This window comes from Monodon monoceros, unplaced genomic scaffold, assembly GCF_005190385.1.
Source record: "Monodon monoceros isolate NGI ecotype Baffin Bay Population unplaced genomic scaffold, NGI_Narwhal_1 Super_Scaffold_2, whole genome shotgun sequence".
Lineage (NCBI taxonomy): Eukaryota > Metazoa > Chordata > Mammalia > Artiodactyla > Monodontidae > Monodon > Monodon monoceros.
This window is the reverse complement of record NW_021703776.1, coordinates 86,234,269-86,251,472: the sequence shown is the minus strand read 5'-3', so window position 1 is coordinate 86,251,472 and position 17,204 is coordinate 86,234,269. Positions and strand designations below refer to the sequence as shown.

The 17,204-nt window shown below is 40.3% G+C and overlaps 1 protein-coding gene across 1 annotated transcript in view; it reads right to left on the bottom strand.

The window, feature by feature from the left end:
• EXOC4 (exocyst complex component 4) overlaps positions 1 to 17,204 on the bottom strand; it is an 827,540-nt gene that overhangs the window by 114,237 nt on the left and 696,099 nt on the right. The window contains exon 14 of the mRNA XM_029234271.1: positions 5,157 to 5,335. Within this exon, the coding sequence (XP_029090104.1) occupies positions 5,157 to 5,335 (179 nt within the window). The remainder of the gene's footprint in view (positions 1 to 5,156; positions 5,336 to 17,204) is intronic.

Below are 17,204 nucleotides of genomic sequence, written 5' to 3'. Positions count from 1 at the left end.
TCAAAAAGGGATATGTGCAATAGTTCCGTATATTTAAAGCACAGAAAGTCTGGTTACACACAAGACGATGATCAGAAATGATCACAAGTTGACTGTAGGCATTAAAGTGCTTTCATCAGAAAAAAAAAATATGATGACCTTCCTGGATGGTTTAATAGGAATAGGGTATGAATGGAGCTGTTATCACTGCCAGTACTTAACCTTGGTAATGGTCAAGACAGTGATGTAATAGAGAGAAAATTAAAGTGGCAATTGGAGGGCTTGTTTCCATACCAGTTCAGGCAGAGACATGCAGAGTGACCATTCGGAAGCCTTGATTCCTCCATGTGCAAAACATCTGAGTTAGACCAGATGATTTCTAAGATCCCTAATAATAATAGTTCTGCTTTAAGAAAGAAGTATAATTTGCACACTTATGTGTCACTGCAGCATTATTCACAATAGCCAAGAGGTGGGTGAACTCTGAATGTCCACTGACAGATGCCTGGATAAAGAAAATGTCGTAGATCCATACAACAGAATGTTATCCAGCCTTAAAAAAGAAGGAAATCCGGTCATATGCTATAACACTTTGAGGACACTAGGCTACATGAAATAAGCCAGTCACAAAAAGACAAATACTGCACGATTCCACTTATAAGGGCGCATCTAAAAGTAGTCAAACTCATAGAAATGGAAAGTGGTTACCAGGGATTGGTGGAGAGGGGGAAATACGGTATTTATTGTTCAGTGGGTACAGAGTTTCAGTTATGTGAGATGAAAAAGTTCCAGAGATCTGTTGCATAGTAATAAATACAGAGTTCACGTGACTCTACTGTACTGCACACTTAAAAACAGTTAAAATGGTATGTTTGATGTTATGCATATCTTACCACAATACAAGAAAAAAGAAGTATATAAATAACTGCATAACTAATACTGCAATTCATGAACCAATTCCAGGAACCAAAATTATGAGATTTATTTGACCCTGTGGTTTTGCAAAAAAAAAAAAAAGATTACAGTATGACTTTTTATTATCAATGCACGTGGGCACAGCAAGAACTGCGGTAACAGGAGCTGAGGGAGCCAGAAGGGGATACAACTGGTGTTGAAGGAACCTGCAACATGGGCCACATTCACAAAGGCTAACAGTCAAACCACCATCCGAGAGAGTGTAAGCGAACTTGGGCCTGATCTGGGCTCCTACTTCTGCTAGATTTGGTTGCCCTGGACTCAGAGACTGGGTGGGACCCTCAGGCCAAAAGTGTTTAATATCCAGAGATGGGCAGGTAGAGACCAGGGAAATGTTTTCAGACACATTAAAGTATTTCATAGAAAAAATATTCAACATTTAATTTCTGAAGAATAGGACAGAAGAAAGAGGTTTAGACTGAAGCAAAGGGACTTTAATAAAAAACAGATGACCTCCTCGGTGGTAAGGTTACTTAAAGAGCAGAATATATAATCAAGGAAGTTTTAGATTCTCTAACCCTGGAGTTTTTTTTTTTTTTTTACAGAATCCGAGAAAGAGAGGAGGCGTCCCCTTGAGGAAGCAAATGCAGTCAAAACAAGCTCTGGAGCCCCCTTCAAGTTCTCTGTACCCTATTTTTAAAGGCAACACATCCTTAAAACAAAGGGATAAAATAGAAAAGAAAATCATTAGTGTTCCAATTGAATACACTCTTAATTTTTATCTAGGTCACAATTTTCTGAGAATTTTCTTAACCATAACAGTTAATCTCAGACTTCTTATTTAGGATTGTTACAAACAGCAGATATTACAGATACTATCCTGTGTTTACTACAAGGTTGAAATTGTGATCAATGAGAGAAAATATGTATTAAACCTAGATCCTGAATGCCCAACGCTACATATGATTCTGCTCAACTTCCTTGCACTGAAAGCATATTTGTTAAAACAGACCCTGAACATAAAGACATTCTAGAAGTGGGAGTGGGAGACTGAGTCGTGGGTAAAGAGTCAGAAAACTAGGCATATACAGAGAGAACCTGAGAGACCCATGAGAGGAGGTCAAGTTAGGTCAATCCAAGTCTTCTCTAGGACTGTTTCAGGAGCTGTTGGCAAAAATGCTCTTTTTGTCAGGGATCAAATGATCTTGGGGCTGCTGGTAACCAAGGATGTTGCCATACGAAAAGGTCTTACCTGAGACGGAAAGCAATAAAGGGAATACACCAAAAATAGAGAAAGTGGGGGAGAGAGAGCAGGTGTGTAAACATGTCTGTTACATGGTGTTGTCTTGTGAACCTCTGGATCCAGCCACACCTGAAGTCTTTTGATTTACCAGTTTTATAAATCGATGCATTCTTTTTCTTTTAATTGGGCTGTGACTTTCAACAGAAAGAATCTTAAGTAGAACAGGTTTAAGGAAGGCTGAGCAGGGGAATACCAGGAGAAATGGAGCAGGAACCATGGACTGTGAAAGTAAGAGCAGTGCCTTTGGAGTAGTCAGGATCCACAGGAGGTGAGGAGACTCTTCTAAATGTAAAGAACACAGAGTGATGCTTAGGCAAATACTAAAAGAGATGGAAAAACTGTCTTTGAAAAAATGGTCAACTCTTATCTCCTGGGCAAGTGGCCAGCCATGCTCCGCCACTACAATGCAATACTCTGTTCACTATGACATGAGATATTTCAGGTGGAGGAGGACACTGCTATTAATATCTAAAGAGATTTTCTACTATGAAAATAATTTTCTGCAAACTTCCTCCATTCCATTCTACTAGTAGCTTCTTAATTATAAGAAAGCATGGCATTTACCATACCAAATAGTTAAAGGATGTGGACAAGAAAAGAAACTTCTACGCTTCTTTTCTTGCCTTTTCCCCATCCTGAGTCTCTATGAGTGCTAGACAACAGTCTGGCATTTTCTTCATGCTATCGAGTCTCCAGACTTGGCAACACTTTTGTTGAGGTAATCATTTGGTTCACTTTTCAAAAGAATAATAAAGAGCTGTCCTTTATTCCCTTTCTAAAGTCACACTGACATGGCGCAATCAAAGTAACCCATTCCCTGCTTTGTTCAAATTATAAACATCAGTGGGCATCCCTCCTGGGAATTCAAAGAATAGCCCCGTGTGGGTGAGCAAGGCATATTGTTAGCAGAATAAACCAGGTTTGCTGGATGCTCTGTTTTTACAGAGACAACGTAAGTAGTGATTACAGTTCACTTGGGCTTTGCACTGATCGTCAAAATGCTAACAGTCACTTAAGTCACTCACTGGCTGGAATAATCACCCTGAAAGGAACTGAGAGGGTACAGCCTATAAAATGGAACTGAGCACATGAGAGGTATTAATGGGCATGGGACAAGAGGTCTTTGTCAGAATAACAGAGGTGCTGGAAGACGTGAATTAGACATCAGCTGTACTAGGGACTCTCGGTGACGTGAAAAGAACAGGTAAATGGTGCAGTTACAAAGTTGACTGTAACTCACAGAGCATCCTTCTCTTTTAGGATGGACAGAACAGAAACCTGGGAGGCTGTGCTGCCAAAATAAGAGACTGCATTATGAAATACTGGACTTCGATGGCCCACCGAACGAGAGGACTCCTTCCAGTCATCACTAACAAACCAACCCAAGCAGCCCTACATTTGCAAGAGTCAAAGGAAACTAGGAAAAGAGGCATCTGGTCCCTTTTCAGAGCTGTTTATTTTGCAACTAGCAAAAGGGAGTCAGCTCTTGCTGACTTTTTTTTTTTTTTTTTTTTTTTTTTTGGTGGAGTTGGGTGAGTCTGGGAGATAAAATGGCTCATTCTGACTACCACTTGTGACAGGTTCCCTGCTATGAGGTCGTTATAAAGTTGAAAACCTCTCAAGGATACCTACTTAGGCAGAGTCTGCTCAGACCCGATACTGAGTCCAGACTATTCTTAGTAGGTGAATACATTTCTAAGAATAAACACGTACAATTTTATCATCAGCTAAAAGTACTATTTTAAATACTAAAAAGTGCAAAAATAAGAGTATAAATAAAAAGTAATATTTGAAGAAGATTTCTAAAGCAGAATACGTAATCTCAGAAGCCCCCTCCTTCCATCTGCTTTCCTCACCCGCTGTTGACTCCCAGGACAGCTACACAATCGGCATGAGATCATAAGTAAGCGAGCATTCAAAGGTCTCCTAGACTCTGCCCGTGGGGCCTGCATTTCAGGCCATAATTTACTCTGGTTTATTTCATCCACCTCTTCTCCCTCTCTGGGCTGGAAATCATGGTTAATCAAGCAATAATAACTTTTCAAGAGACAATGATAAAAAATAACTTTCTTTGAAGTCCACAGTCCAAATAATACAAGCTTTTTCCTTCTAACAATCTTCTAACAGTTCGTTCTAATACTAACTTCACAGCTGATTCAGTTTCTTTCATGTTCTTGCTGTGATTTTGCTTTTTTCTATCCTGTTTTCTGTCCCTCCATTCATGCATTCAAATCTCCCATCTCCTTTATTCCCTCTTCATATCATTTTTCTTTGCCTTTAACTGTTTAACACTTCTGAACTAATGCTTTTAAAAAACATTTGTGCTATACTTATTGAATAAAGTTTATGTGTCCCAAAGTTTTCAAATTATTTTTGAAATAATTGGTCATTGGTCCTTGCTAGAAAAAGGTTTCCCATTTTTACTTCAGACCCTATTCCTTAATTTCCTTGAAATGTATAATGAGGTTATCTTTCAGCCATCTCTTTTCCAGAATAAATGTTTTTCTCATTGTCTCTGTTTTCTAGCAACTTGATCACTTCTATTATTCTCTTTTTAGATACTTTTTCATTCGTTTTCTATCAGTTAAAATGAAAACATCAACTGCGTGCTCAGCTTTGAGCTCTGAGACACAGTTTCTACCCTTGAGAAGTTGTAAGAAGGACAAAATGTATTGCTTTCTGTTCTAAGACATGGTGGTTCAATCTTACACAATCCGGTGTTTCTAAGGTTTAACATCAAGCTATGTTAACATGGACCTTTTTGGCTTCCCACGCCCCACATGGGGAAGCTGAGATTACTTCCTTTCACAGAATGACTAAGTACCAGAGGCTCAGCACAAGCAGAACTCTTGCACAGATCTTCCAACAACTTGGACATGTCCCCTTATGGCATTTCAAATGAAAGTATTCAGTCTAGTTCCTCAGCTGTCCCCACAGGAACCACCCTGCTGGTACTTACTCTGGGATGTAGAAAGATTGGAGAAAGCCGACTTTGTTCGACCTGCTAACCATTCCAAGCTCTCATGCATGTTGGCCAAGGCTTTGAGGTCGCTGACATCACGGAGGATGTCCTGTGGAGGGATTAATTTATCACCCAGGTTCCCAATAAGAACTTCTGACTCCTTGCCAAAGGCTGCTCTGCAAAACAAATCAGAAACACACTTTACTTATAGCATGGAAAAGATAGGGGTGGACAAGACATTCTAACGCATGTCTAGCAAAATGGTTGTTATTGTCACTATATTACAGCATGCTATTTTTCCTAGGTTTAATTTTGTGAGAACATTATCTTATACATAAACTGGCTTCAAATTACTCTTGTAGGAGAAAGAGTTCGTGGAAGAAGAATGAAGCGACTCTGATGCTTGTACCCTCAACCAGCATGGGCCTGACCTATACAGTGATGGTCCCTGGGGATGGCTTTGATACCTGCTCTTTTGTAGGTTTTTCCCTTACCTCTTCTGCTATGGAAGTTGAAGAACAGCTTAGGGCGTTAAGTATATACACGGTTTGAAGGTGATTATAATATATAAAACAAACACATTCACCTGGCAGCTTGAAAATCTTTTAACCCGTTCCAAAGCGGAGGGCACAGCCTCTTTGAGAAAGCAGATTATAGTTGAGATGGACGACAGGCCTCATTCATTCACTTATTCATTCATTCATTTACTTGTTCTAACACGGATCTGAGGCAAGGAAGCTACACAGTGTCAAGGCATTCATTATTCGGACAGAGAAACGAGTACGAATCAATGAGGGATCCTTTTACTGGCTGAAAAAACATAATCGAGTAGATTTCACATACAGTCCAGTGTCTTCATAATGTTTTTGTGTTGGCGAGATTTTAAAATCACGCTATGTGGGGTTAGAGAATAATGACATTGGAAGGGATCCTAAAGACCATATGGCACAGCCAAGGCACAGATGGAGAAATGGAGGCTGATGTTCTGCCTACAGGACACACAAGAACTAACCCATAGTTCTCTTTCTTTCAAAAACAGGGCTGAAATGATACAAGATGACTGAAGATGTTAGGGAGAAAAATCATGTCTTTTCAGGAAAGTTATACAGAGGTGGGTAAGCAGAGATGATGCTGCCGGAAGGTAGAACAGGTAGCTGAACAGTTTTCTGTTAAGTCCCAAAACTTTTAAAACTCACAACACCTTAAGTTAATAGAAGCAAGGGCGTTATTTCAATAGAACAAACCAAACCAAGTTTCAAGCAAGCAGTGATTATTAGCAGCTGACACATAGTCAGAATGGTGCTTAATTGACACACAGGCATTTGGTGCTCAGCACTACAGCAGACACTCAAGGTTGAAAGAGGTTAACTGCTCTGAATTAAATGCCTATTCAATTATTATTAAATGCTACCAAGCAGTGACTCATGAAAAGGCTTCTTGCTTCAACAGAGGGTAACATTTTTTATGGGAAACTCACGATTGAGTTGGTTAAGTTGTGGCTACGAAGGCAATAACAGTGCAGTGGACAGAGGATGGAAACCCCGGGTGTGCAAACAAACCTTATTTGGGGGTCCTGTAATAGGGCTTGGGTGGGGCCTGAAAATCTACATTTCTGATGAGGTTTAGTCTCCTTATGGGGGAAGCATGCTTTCTTTGAATAACAAGGGTTAGAGCACAGGCTTCTAAGTCAGGCAGACCTGGGTCTGAATCCTAAATCTGCCACTCACTCACCGTGTGATACTGCTTAACTGCCCCGAGCACTGTTAGCTAGGGGTAATAGTACCGACCTCATATGAAATAATGTAAGATGTAGATGAGGTGATTTAAAGATCTTTACCGGGAAAATTTCCGTTATTACAAAAGGAGAGAGAAGAGTATATAAATAATAACAAACTTCCATATAGCCATTGCTCAGCTTCAATTATTAGCAACTCATGGTGAGTATTATTTCATTTATGCATATCTACTCCGCATCCCCCTTGGAGTATTTTGAAGCAAACCATTCAGGTGATGTGAAGCGCGTAACACAGTGCATGGAACTGGGTAAAAGCTAGTAAGTTGTAGTTATTATTCTTAGTTCTGCTGAGATGGCTGGTTTATTTAGCATCAACCCAGGGTATGCTGTGACAAATAAATTGAAATAGATGAGTGACGAGAAGTAAATAAATTAGATCGCAAGGGCCAGTTTTACAAATGGAACATCATAGCAAATGTCACTGTGTCTCAGAGTCCAGACTTCTCAGAATCTTTAAGAGGTAAGTCATTGCGACAGAAACCACCAATTGCCTACCCGGCAGCCATGTTCCCATGCCTTCTCAGTCAAAGGACCTTGATATCGCTGTGGTAAGCAAGGTACCCAACGTAAAAACAAAATCAACCAAACCAAAAACCCTGCTCAGTTTCCCAGCCCCTCTTGTTGATGTGGTGGTCAATAAGATATAAACTGGAATCAGGAAATGGGCTTCCGAGAAAGTTCTTCCAAGCAGTCTTAGTTGGCAGGGACCTCTTTTGCCTTCCCCTTTCTGGAATTCAGCCAAGGTAAGTGAAGCTGTGGTAGCTCTTCTTCAAATACCAGGTGACCTTGAGTACAAATATCATGCTGAGAATAATGGCGCCAAAGACAGGAGGGCATGGGGGCACCAATGACATCATGGAACTGCCACACAGCCCCAGACGATACATTTCTGGGCTTCATGTTATAGGAGAGAAAATGAAACCTTATTTGTTTAAGCCACTGCTATTCCAAGTCTCTGCTAGTAAGCAGCTAAATGTAATTTCAACTGACACAATTATCTAATTAGCATAAGTGATGTCATCTTCAGAAAACTTTCTCTGAATTTAGATATCCCTAAAATTGAGTTACTGGGGAAAGCAAAACAGTATCTCTTCCATGATTTGAGCCCAGCAGACAGTTACAGTATCTTCCCCTTGGCTATCACTCAGTCAAGTTGTAAATATTTAGTTTTCTTAATCTGTCCTTATATATCAGCTCTCCCAGCCCCTTAATCATCTTTGATAGCTATAACACAAAAAATGCCTGTGAGCTGGGTGGTTAAAAAGCAACAAGGGAGGCAAACTGCCTTTGAAAAACTGGCTTGGAGCCATTTTTACGCATGTAGGTGTAACCCTGGGTGGAATGTGACAATCAAGACAAATGTATTTATGTAGCAGTCTAATCTACTTATGCGGGATCTCTGGGACCCGGGCATGTCTGCCGTGTGCTGCCAGCACTAGACGTCTATCCCATTCCCCTTTGGCTCACAGAGATTTGCTTAACTTCCTCCGATGGGAAAGCAATAGATGGAGAAAAATACAAACTGCCTCGTGTTGAATACATAGTAGACATCTCATTTGACAGGAATCCATAATCACCCCCTAAAAACCTGGAGAGAGCACCAGAACCATGACATGGAGAATAAATGATTGACAGCTATAACCATTTCACACGAAAAACCATTCGTTCGAGGATTTGTGTATGTCAAAGAGTTTGGTGGACGGGTTTTATGTGTTACAATAACCTTAAGGGGATGGCTCTAGCTGCTCAACTACAGATTTTTTCCTAAACCCTCTAATTTATTAAATAAATTATGGCATATCCACACTGGAGAACTATGCAGTCATTAGAAATTACATAGTAGAAAATATTTGATACCATAGAAAAAATGTTTGATATAGTTTATTTTTAGCCATAATATGAAGTTGAGTAAAAAAAAACTGTAGTCACTCTATATTTAAAAAGGACATAATTATATATCTATATGAACTGAAAAAAGATTGGATATCTATATACCAAAATGTTTAATTGTGTGACTGGATCATGCTTTGTGTTTCTCTGTATTTTCTATACTTTCTCCAATGAACATGTTTACCAAAAACCTGAAAGCCCTACCACAAATGAGAAAACCTTCCAGATGGACGCATCAAGCATTTTAACCTGGAAAATTGGAGGACACGGGTATTACAGTTACTTGAGCCAAACTGGAGGCAATGGTTGGTTGGTCTAAAAGCTGGTTAAGACCGTGGCTTCAGGCTTGCTCAAGATGCAGTCAGAAGGGAACCCTCCTGCGCTGCTGGTGGGAATGTAAATTGGTGCAGCCACTATGGAGAACAGTTTGAAGGTTCCTTAAGAAACTAAAAATAGAGTTACCATATGATCCAGCAATCTCACTCTTGGGCATACATCCAGACAAAACTATAATTTGAAAAGGTACGTGTACCCCAATGCTCATAGCAGCACTATTTACAATAGCCAAGACATGGAAGCAACCTAAATGTCCACTGACAGATGAATGGATGAAGAAGATATGGGGGGTGTGTGTGTGTGTATACACACAATGGAATACTACCTAGACATAAAAAAGAATGAAATAATGCCATTAGCAGCAACATGGATGGACCTATAGATTATCATACTAAGTGAAGTAAGGCAGACAGAGAAAGACAAATATCTTATGATATTATTTATATGTGGAATCTAAAAAAATGATACAAATGAACTTATTTACAAAACAGAAACAGACTCACAGACATAGAAGACAAACTTATGGTTACCAAAGGGGGAAGGGGGGTAGGGATAAACTAGGAATTTGGGATTAACAGACACATACTACTATACATAAAATAGATAAACAAGGACCTACTCTATAGCACATGGAACTATATTCAGTATCTTGTAATAACCTATAATGGAAAAGAATCTGAAAAAGAAAAGGTATATATGTATTTGTATAGTCGAACCACTTTGCTGTACACCTGAAACACTGTAAATCAACTATATTTCAATTTTTAAAAAACGTTCTCGGGGCTTCCCTGGTGGCGCAGTGGTTGAGAGTCCGCCTGCCGATGCAGGGGGACACGGCTTCGTGCCCCGGTCCCGCAGGATCCCACATGCCACGGAGCGGCTGGGCCCGTGAGCCATGGCCGCTGAGCCTGCACGTCCGGAGCCTGTGCTCCGCAACGGGAGAGGCCACAACAGTGAAAGGCCCGCGAACCGCAGAAAAAAAAAAAAAAAAAGTTCTCAAAAAAACCAAAAACACAGATGGCAGTCAGTGTCCACTGTGGAGGTCTCATGGCTAGAGTGACTACCCCCAGCATCTGGGTTAGTACTGTTTCTTCTTTCGAGATCCGAATTTTTACTTAGCCGTCATCTTTTGCTTATTATGAAAGCACGTTATTTACTGAAGATATCCAATATGTTTATGTGAAATGGGCAGCAGAATAATCATTATCTGGAGAAGGTGAAATAAGAGGCATTCAGTCATGGCCTAAAGATTCTCTGATATACCCAGGAACAGACATCAGAACCCAAAACTCGTATGTTTCAGGCACTGAACCTATGTGAGAAGTCACCTTTATTATCGGTAGGCCAACATGCTCACGTAGAAGCCTAAAACACTGAAGGAGTGTGTTAAACCTGTTCAGTTTAATTTTACCACACAATTATAATCTTTAAAGAGCTTGAATCTGACAAGAAATCATTTAAGAGAACTTTGCCAAGAGTGTAAAACCTGTTTAATTTAATTTTACCACACAATTATAATCTTTAAAGAGGTCGATCTGACAATTCATTTAAGAGAAGTTTGCCAAAGATGTGAAAATTGTCTCCATTTAGTCTTTAAATAATTCTGTTATCCCCTGAAACCTTAGGAAGGAAAAAAAAAAGTGCACTTTCCGCAGACTAAATGCACTTATGAAAGAAACATCACAAATAGTTTCAAAGTGACTGATTTGCAGATCTGGGCTACATTTGACCACATAACATACATGTTCAGACCCTGTCCCACTCCCCAAATCTTCTACGACTACTTCCCATTGCTGTCCCGCTGTAAGATAACTGCCCCAAGAGCCAGGAAACACTGTACAAAGGGCAGTCCCCTATGATCCAGAGCAGAGCAGGGGAGAGACACCGGCTGGCTCAGGTGGAGAAGCAGACGACCAGACGCCTTGCGTACTGGAGGGGGCAGTGCTGTACCCACCCTGAGTACGGAATTGCTTTCCTTGTCTGAAATGTTTCGAGCAGCACCACTCCCAGATGTACTCAAGCTCTTATTCACAATCATGGTATGCTATTCAACAGTGCTGCTGGCCAAGAAACTGGCCGGGAGAAATGGCTGATGCAGGATTCAGCTACGGTGCAGTTGGGAGACAACATGTACAAGGCTGGAGTGCTGGGGTGCTTTGACTCAGGAGACCAATATATAGTGCTGTTATTTATTTATTTATTTTTCCAATAACAAGAAAGTATAGGTCTGGGAATCCAAGGACTGGAAGTAGGAATGGTCCCTCTTTGCATTATTAAAACTACTCATGGACGTTTCTGCTCCTGTTCCCACAACTTTGGTCTAGAGGCACTCAGGAAGGAATGCTTCCACCAGAAAATACAACAATGACTAAATTATATGGGTAAGAGAGATTGTCAACCAGCTCTTTTGGGCTTCTCACACTACTGAACCAACAGGCAGAGAAAGGGGTCAATTTGATGCCTGGAAGGACCGACCTCAATTGCCAAGGGCAAAGTGAGTTGCTTCTATGGAGTAAAGGCAGAGAGGACTACGTCGGATTCACTGGAACCCCTTTTAGTATTTCCAGGTCCATAGTAACAGTCATGGAAAAAAACCCATAGCAGCCGACTAAAGGCAGAACTGCCAAGAACTCAGCCTTTTTCAGGAACAAAGGTTCAGTTCAACACAAATAGGTAAAACACTCTAAGCGGCTGAGTGCTGGCACAGGGCAAGGGCAACATGGGATGGATGGTAGAAGAAGGAAGTAATAAATGTCACCAATTAGAGAAATGTGACCAGTTATAGAAATGGAGGCTGTAGCAGCCTTGCATTTTTTTTTTTTTTTTTTTTTTTTTTGCAGTACGCAGGCCTCTCACTGCTGTGGCCTCTGCTGGTGTGGAGCATAGGCTCCAGACGCGCAGGCTCAGCGGCCATGGCTCACGGGCCCAGCCGCTCCGTGGCATGTGGGATCTTTCCGGACCGGGGCACGAACCCGTGTCCTCTGCATCGGCAGGCGGACTCTCAACCACTGCGCCACCAGGGAAGCCCCATGCCCTGCATTTTTATGCATATATTAATCAAGGGTTTCTTTTTGTTTTCCACTTCCTTATTTTTTTTTTTAATTGAAGTATAGTTGATTACCAATATGTGTTAGTTTCAGGTGTACAGCAAAGTGATCCTGTTGTGTATATATATATATATATATATATATTCTTTTTCAGATTATTTTCCATTATAAGTTATTACAAGATATTGAATATAGTTCCCCGTCCTTATTGTTTATTTTATATATAGTAGTGTGTATCTGTTAATCCCAAACTCCTAATTTTTGTAGCAAAATATACATAAAACTTATCATTTGAATCATTTCTAAGTGTACAGTTTAATGGCATTAAGTACATTCACAATGTTGTACAACCAACATCACTATTTCTAGAACTTTTCCATCTTCCAAATAGAAACTCTGTACTCATTAAAGAGTAACTTCCCATTCCCTCCTCCTTCCAGTCCCTGGGAACCACTATTCTATAGTTTGCCTCTATGAATTTGCCTATTCCAGGTACCTCATATAAGTGGAATCATATATGTCCCTTTGCGTCTGGCTTTTTTCACTTATAATATTTTCAAAGTTCACCTGTGTTATAGTATGTATCAGAATTTCATTCCTCTTTAAGGCTGTGTATTTCATTGTGTGTACATACCACATATTGTTTATCCTTTCTTCTGTGGATGGACATCTGAATTGTTTCCACCTTTTGACTATTGTGAATAATGCTTCTATGAACATTGGTGCACAAGTATTAGTTTGAATCTCTGCTTTCAATTCTTTTGGGTATATACAGAAAATGGAATTGCTGGCTTATATGGTAATTCTATGTTTAACATTTTGAAGAGCCACCAAACTGTTTTCCAGAGCGGCCGCCTCATTTTACATTTCCACCAACAATGCACAAGGGTTCCAATTCCTCCGCATCTCATCAAAATCTATTATTTTCCGTTTTATTTTTAATTTTATTTTTAAAAATAATAGTCATCCTAATGGGTGTGAGGTGCTATTTATTCTACTATTTTACATGAGGAGCTGGTAGTATTAACTTTCCATTCTAGTTCAGAGGTCACTGTATATGAGGAATCACATCTGCCTTGACGTAGGACTGCAGAGATCCTAGACTTGAGATGAATTCAATGATGGATGAGGCTGACTCACCCTTGTTGGGGAGAGAGGAAGAATTCCTTTAAATGATGAGTAGTTACCATGAATTGGGCAGAAGCGCCAAGTTTTAATGGATACAGAATAAAAAGGGGGTGAACCCTGAGAGTCCAAGCTTGTTCGCCCTAAGATCCATTTCCTCACCTTTGCTGTGATCTGTATCAGAGGGAGGCAGGGGTTGACTCCTGCCAGCTGTTTTCCACGTTCTCAGCTGGGTACTGACAATGGGAGGCCCTGATGGGAAACTGAAGGCTAAAGGGAAAGGAGAAGTCAGGGCATTGCTATTCCTCTCCCTCCCCCTCTGCCTTGGGTCAAGTCTCCAACTGCAGACACACCTCCTTTTTGGCTCTAGCTCCTACCATGCCCCAAATTCCTTTGGGTACCTCTGTGCTCCAGTAAATGGCTCTTCCCTTTGGAAAGAGCTAAAGGGAGGCAGTGGCTCCTTGCTGCTGCTAATCTACAGGTTCTCCTAATGTCCTCTCTTTGACACTCAGATCCTCATTCACCTGTAATAACAAATTCCCCACATTTAATTCCCAATTGAAGGAATTTATGGGAATACTTGAAGTGGTTTCTGTTTTCTGGATCAGACCTTGACTTATACTAGACCTAATAAGATGTCTGACCATATTCACTGCAGCTGGAACTTGATTAAATTCTTTGGCATGGGATTAATTAGTTCTGTTGTATAGACAGAGAAACTGAGACATGTTAAGGTAACCTGTAAAGACCACTTAGCCATTATCTGTCAGAGCTTAAACTGATGAAGGTTATAAAAAGGTCAGGTCACCTACCTAGATTCCTAATAATACCAAGTGATTCTTACGAGATGTGACAATGACACTTCCATCTATCACTCCTGCTTTTTACAACTGCTCAGTCTTCAACACTTCTAAAACCTTATTTGTCTGTGTCAAAAATAATGGAGGTGGTACCATTCTGATGGGTTCTTTAGTCAGGTTTTCAAAAACGTTTTCTAAAATGATCTTGGCTAAACCCTCATAAATAAGAAGAAATAAAATAGTCCAGTTACCTTGATTACAATATTATTTTTTTCTTCCTAGAAACTGCTAAACCTCATCACTAAGTCTATCCTTCAATAGTTTTCATCACACACAATCATGTGAGTAGCTATTTTTCATATTTAATAAGTAATTTCTCCTCCTCTTCAGAAATCTGTCTCCTCCTTCAATAATCACAATCAAAGATTTTTCATTTGCTTTCTTTGCCTACTGTCTGTCCATGACTTAGAATCTTGCAATACTCTTAATATACTTGCTATATATATATATACATATATATATACATATATATGTGTGTGTATATATATATATATTATATATATATATATATATGTTGCAGGGGAACTGGGGTTTCTACTCACTCTGTTCTACACTCAAATGTTCTACTCAAAATGTTCTACACTCAAAGAGATGTCAGCCGAAGAAATTAATCATGACTATTATTAAGGTGTGTTGGGGGGTGACCGCCAGCTTGTCCCCTTGTGCTTTTAAATCACCTTGTTCACTGGGACAGGCATAAAACACTAGACTTTTGGATTTACAGTGTTCTGGCACTGAGAAGGGTCTTGGTAGTTAGCCTAAACCAGTAGCTATAACCCTGCCTAAACATTAAAAACTGAGCTAGAGAAGTTTTAACAAAATACCTGATGCCAAACTCGACCTGCCAAAATTCAACTTTAATTGGCATGGGTGGGGCTCGGTCACGGGCGTTTTTAAAAATAATAGCTTTACTGAGATCGAATTCATATACCATAAAATTTACCCACTTAGTATGTGCAGTTCAATGGTTGGTTTTTAGTATAGTTACAGAGTCACACAATCACACAATTAACTTAGAACATTTTTATCTCCTCCAAAAAGAAACCCTGCACCTGTTAGACTTCCCATTTATCCTCAACCCCAGCCCTAGGTCACCACTAATCTACTTTCTGTCTCTATAGATTTCCCTATTCTGGACATTCATATATAATTCCTATTAATATAAATGGAATCACACAATATGTCATCTTTAGTGACTGGCTTCTTTTACTTAACATGGTTTCAAGGTTCATCCGTGTTCATGCATACAATAGTACTTCTTCTATTACCAAATAGTATCTCATTGGATATATCATAGATCTATCCCATTTTGTTTATCTGTTCATCACTTGGTGGATAGCTGGGTTGTTTCCATTTGTTGGCTATTATAAATAATGCTGCTATGAACATTCACATCTAAATTTTTGTGTGGATGTATGTTTTCATTTCTCTTGGGTATATATACCAAGGAATGGAATTGCTGGGTCATATATGGTAACTCTAACCCTTTGAGAATATGTCAGACTGTTTTCTAAAGTGGGTGCATCATTTTACATTTCCACCAGTAGTACACGAGGGTTCCAATTTCTTCACATCCTTGCCAACACTTGTGATTACCCATCTTTTTTTTTTTTTTTTTTTTTGCGGTACGCGGGCCTCTCACTGTTGCGGCCTCTCCCGCTGCGGAGCACAGGCTCCGGATGCGCAGGCCCAGTGGCCATGGCTCACGGGCCCAGCCGCTCCGCGGCACATGGGATCCTCCCGGACCGGGGCACGAACCTGCGTCCCCTGCATCGGCAGGCGGACTCTCAACCACTGTGCCACCAGGGAAGCCCAATGATTACCCATCTTTTAAAACTATAGTCATCTTAGTGGATGTGAAGTAGTGTCTCGTGGTTTTGATCTTCATTTCCTTGATGGCTAGTGATACTGAGCATCTATTCGTGTGCTTACTGACGATTTGTATACCTTCTTTAGAGCAGTGGCAATTCTGACCCTTTGATCTTTTTTTAAAAAAAATATTTATTTATTTATTTATTTATTTGGCTGCGCCGGGTCTTAGTTGCAGCACACAGGCTCTTTGTTGTGGTGCACCGGCTCTAGAGCGCGTGAGCTCAGTAGTTGCGGCGCACAGTCTTAGTTGCCCCGTGGCATGTGGGATCTTAGTTTCCCGGCCAGGGATCGAACCCGCGTCCCTTGCATTGGAAGGTGGATTCTTAACCGTTGGACCACCAGGGAAGTCCCTTTGATCATTCTTTAGTTGGTTATCTGCCTATTACTGAGCCATACATTCTTTAGCAGATATTTACTAGGAATCCACCATTACCCAGGCCCTGTCCTAGTTCCTCTGGGGGGGTTCAAAGTCCACTAGAATGATTTTGTAATTTGCTAATATGCCATGACCCACAGTTTGAAAAATGCTGTGTTAAAGTCTGGCTCTGTGAATGTGTTCCTTGATTGTGTCTCCCAAAGATGGCGAACTTCTATCAAGCATTTTATAGAGAAACCCCCCACCTTTCCAATGGGGCAATCTGGCAGTCACTACCTTAAACAAAAAGTCAAGCTTGGCATTGCCAGTAGCAGCACAGCCAGGCTTTATATGAAGTGACATAGTGGGAAGCACAAAACACCACCTACATGGGTATCCTTGACAGATATGTTCAGTCTGGATATAATCACAAAGAAACTTTTAGCTAAATTCAGATCTCTACTTGGTAACTGGCCTAGACTCTTTATCAAAGGATTCCATGTCACGAAAAAGAGAGGGAGCTGATGAGACTGTTATAGATGACTGGAAACCAAAGAGACATATTATAATATGTAAACCTTGATTGGATCCATGACACTTTTTTGGTAACTGGGGAAATTTGACTATAGACTGTATGTTGGATGAACTTTGAATGAAGACTGGTTTTGTTAGGTGTGGTGTAGTAGTCAGAACAATGGCCCTTCAAAAACGTCTATACCCTCATCTTGGGAACCTATGATTCTGTTACTTTATAAGGCAAAAATG